This window comes from Palaemon carinicauda, chromosome 29 (genome assembly GCF_036898095.1).
Source record: "Palaemon carinicauda isolate YSFRI2023 chromosome 29, ASM3689809v2, whole genome shotgun sequence".
Classification (NCBI taxonomy): domain Eukaryota; kingdom Metazoa; phylum Arthropoda; class Malacostraca; order Decapoda; family Palaemonidae; genus Palaemon; species Palaemon carinicauda.
In genome coordinates, this window is record NC_090753.1 from 27858512 (window position 1) to 27863063 (window position 4552).

General features: G+C 29.8%; 1 protein-coding gene across 1 annotated transcript in view; it reads right to left on the bottom strand.

The window, feature by feature from the left end:
• The window catches only part of LOC137622472 (streptococcal hemagglutinin-like), a 32464-nt gene extending 28142 nt beyond the window's left edge, over nt 1–4322 (bottom strand). Inside the window, exon 1 of the mRNA XM_068353079.1 lies at nt 4241–4322. Within this exon, the coding sequence (XP_068209180.1) occupies nt 4241–4322 (82 nt within the window). The remainder of the gene's footprint in view (nt 1–4240) is intronic.
• Between the last annotated feature and the right edge of the window lie 230 nt (nt 4323–4552).

Sequence of the window (4552 nt, forward strand, 5' to 3'; positions counted from 1 at the left end):
CTCTCTCTCTCACCACTCTACCCTAGGGCCGGGGAGAGACCGAGTAGTTATGCGTCTGACATTGCCACAAAGTTTCAGTTTTCCTTTACAGAAAAAAAAAAAAACATCTCTATCGAATACTTATAACGTACGCTGGATCGAAAAAGTATTGGTACACAATTTGTGCGAAACATTTAGGACCACTACGAAAGTTACTCATATGCAAGTGCATGACGTCCCACATGTTGGTAGGCCTTATGTCAGCAGGTGCCATAAGAGGACTTCTACAATTATCCTATGAATAATACATAGCATATGGTAACATTTCAACGATGTCTCTCCATAAACAATCTGCCAGAATCAGTAATTGAGAATATCTTCATTTGCTTCTAATAACTTTCCACTCATTGCCATTAAATCCATCATACCCATTTTAAATTCAAAATAACACCTGACATGAATAATATAATAGGGAATTCCTTCTTTACTAACGTGGTTGATTACTGCAATGTATTTGTTCAGTGGCTATTTTTCTCAAGGTAAGGGTAGACTAGACTTTAGCTCTGGTGAGCAGCTCTTCTAGGAGAAAGACACTGTAAATTTAAAACATTGTTCTCTAGTCTTGTGTAGTGGGTAGTGTCATAGTCTCTGTACCGTGGTTTTCCACTATCTTGGGTAAGAGTTCTCTTGCTTGAGGGTACGCTAGGCCACATTATTCTATCTATGTCCTAATTTCCTTTCTTCTCTGGGCTATGTTACCTGTTGGAGCCCTTAAGCTTATAGCATCATTCCTTTCCATATAAGGTTGTAGTTTAGCAAATAATAATAATAATAATAATAATAATAATAATAATAATAATAATAATAATAATAATAATACACCTGGCTTTTGCTTCTTATAGTTTTGAATTCCCCAACTATGAATAACTCTTCAACAAAACCCATTTAGTTAAGAATGATATAAGAGTATCCCAGTTCATGATTCAAAAGTGTTTTTTTTTTTTTTTTTTTTTTTTTTTTTGGGTTGGTGGGGGAATTTAAGGGTTGAAGACAATGAATTGGCTTTAATCAAGAGGTCTGCAATTTAACAGGATAAGTTTCCTAATTGCTGGGGAGATTGGAACATAGCAGAGTTAGAACAGTAAGATTATTAACGTAGTATGAAATTTGTGTTAAAAAAAATCAGAAATAGTCTTCATCCAGAAATGTAGTTATAAAGATGTTGATGTTAGTAAGATAAATAAGGAGTTCAAAATGATACGGGAATGATAATGATATCCAAATACATTCATCTAAGGTTGAAATAATAATAATAATAATAATAATAATAATAATAATAATAATAATAATAATAATAATAATAATATTATTATTATCATCATTATTATAAATGTTATAATCATTATAACTTTTATTATTAATAATAATAATAATAATAATAATAATAATGATAATAGCAATCGTTATTATTATTATTATTATTATTATTATTATTATTATTATTATTATTATTATTATTATTATTATTATTATCTAATAATATTGATGAAAACTATAATAATGAGAACTATAATAATAATAATAATAATAATAATAATAATAATAATAATAATAATAATAATAACAATAATCAATATTATTATTATTATTGTTATTATTATTATTATTATTATTATTATTATTATTATCATTATTATTATTATTATTATTATTATTATTATTTTTCTTATTATTATTATTATTACTTAATAATAATAATAATAATAATATAATAATAATAATAATAATAATAATATTGATTATTATTATTATTATTATTATTATTATTATTATTATTATTATTATTATTATTATTATTATTATTATTATTATTATTATTATTATTATTATTATTATTATTATTATTATTATTATTATTATTATTTTGTTTTTATTAATATTAATGATATTGTATGAACAGTAAGTAATTACACATACGTGTCCTTCGTAATAAGATCACCAAAAATAATTGGATTTTACCTTGGTGCAGGAAGAGGTAGGGGGAGAGCCAAGTAGCTAAACGCAAAGCCAGGTTTGAGGTTGGATGAGGGCTTGTAGGGGGGGGGGGGGGGGGGGGCGGGTGTTGAGGTTGATGGAGTCCAGGGTGTTTTGCAAAATAGTAAATTCAACAAAATATGTAAATTTTTCCCTTCGAATAAGTTTCACCAGTAATCCATGAAGTTCGTGCATGGAGGGACCAGGTATTTTGGGTTCTTCCTCTCTCTACCACAGGTTCCCACACACCTTCACCTTTTTTACAACATCATTATGATGAAAATTAAATTGAAGACAATCATACAAGCTGGAAAAAATTACCTTTCTTGTATCTCATCTATGCGAATAAATTTTGAAATGAAGATTAGTGATTCCATGAAAATATTGTCCGCGGAAAGTCTGTCAATGAGACCCATACAAAGTCAATTTAATTATATACTGTAGATCGACGGATGTATTTATTTTGTCGGATCATTGTTTTGCATATACAGTAAATAATACACACATACATACAAACAAACAGACATGAACCCAAACATACATATATATATATATACATATATATATACATATATATATATATATATATATATATATATATATATATATATATATATATACATACATACATACATATATATATATATATATATATATATATATATATATATATATATATATATATATATATATATATATATATATCATCATCATCATTTCCTCTTACGCCTATTGACACAAAGGGCCTCGGTTAGATTTGGCCATACGTTTCTATCTTGAGCTTTCAATTCAATATTTCTCCATTCATTATCTTTTAATTCAAGCTTCATAGTCCTCAGCCATGTAGATCTGGGGCTTCCAACTCTTCGAGTGAATTGTGGAGCCCAGCTGAACTTTTGGTGAACAAGTCTCTCTTGGGGAGTGTGAAGAGCATGCCCAAACCATCCCCATCTACCCCTCATCATTATCTCATCCACATATTGAACTCGAGTACTGTAATGTCTTTTATAGTTTCAATTCTAATCCTGTCCTGCCAATTAACTCACAATAATCTTCTGTAGCCATTTTGCAAAAATCCAGTAAATTTGTTGGAGATTGTTTCATTGTCATACTGTGACTCATTTCCATAGAGTAACACTGATATTACTGAACTGATGTATAGTCGGATTTGTATATGCAATTTCAGGCTATTTGATTTCCAAATTTTACGTAACCTAGCCATTGTCTGATTTACTTTTTTTTTTTAATTTTTCAGTAAACTCTGATTCTAAAGACGCAGTATTGGATATCACAGTTCCTAAATACTTAAATGATTCTACCTCACTAATCCTTTCTCCTTCCTATGATATTCCATCTTCCATTGCATACTCCATTCTCATTTATCTTCTATCTAGCCTCGTGTGATATTTCATGTATTCGGGTAAGCAAGCATTGCAAAACCTCTGTTGTTCTGCTAACAAGAATTGGATCATCTGCATATTCTAGGTCTGCTGAATTCCTATCACCAATCCAGTCCAGTCCTTCTCCACCATCTCTAATTGTTCTATGTGTTATAAAATCCACGTGAATGATAAACAACATAGGTGACAACACATTCCCTTGGAGTACTTCTTTGTTCACTGGAAATTCATGTGATAAGACTCCATTAATATTAATTTTGCATTTGCTTTGCTCATATACAGACTTAATCAAATTTAAATATTTAAGTGGAATTTCATAATGGTAGAGACTCTCCACAAAATTGGCTGGTGGACACTTATCAAAGGCATTTTCATTGTCCGCAAATGTCATCAAAAGGATATATCTATATTCTACGTATTGCTGTGCAACATGTCTAATAAATTTGGTCACTGCAACTTCTACCTTTTCTAAATCTTGCTTGATCATCTCTCAGCTTTTCATCAATCTTCCTTTTCAGTCTCTTTAGAATAAGCATACTATATATTTTCCATAAACACTGACGTAAGTGTTTTGCCTCTGAAATTATTGCAATAAGCCAGGTCTCTTTTTTATTTATTTATTTATTTATTTTTTGGTATTTTTACCAACACTCATAACTTCCATTCATCAAGTTTTACCTCTTCATGTCATATTCTACAAAATAATCTTGTAAGTACTCTGGGAGTCACTTCATTTTCAGCCAATATTACCTTGGTAGTTATTCCATCATATCCTGTGGCTTTCCATCTCTTTAGATTTTTACGGATATCTTCGACTTCAAACATACTGATTTCATTATTTGGCACACCAAGGTCTTCATCAGTTTCAGGTTTATCAATCAAATTATTCCCTGTATATCTCTTATTCATAACCTCAATAAAGTGTTCCATACAAAGTTGTCTTTCTTCATCTTCTGTTGTTATAACAAAGTCGTCTCTCTTTTTGATGGGTATGTGCTTCTTCTTCTTTGCGCTAGTCGAGATTTCATTAATAAGGCTTACACCATAGCCACTTTGTGAATTTATAGCTTTGTCAGCCTCATCTGTTTCACTGTCTAAATACTCTCTTCAGTCATGTTTGACTTTCCTTTTGCCCTAAC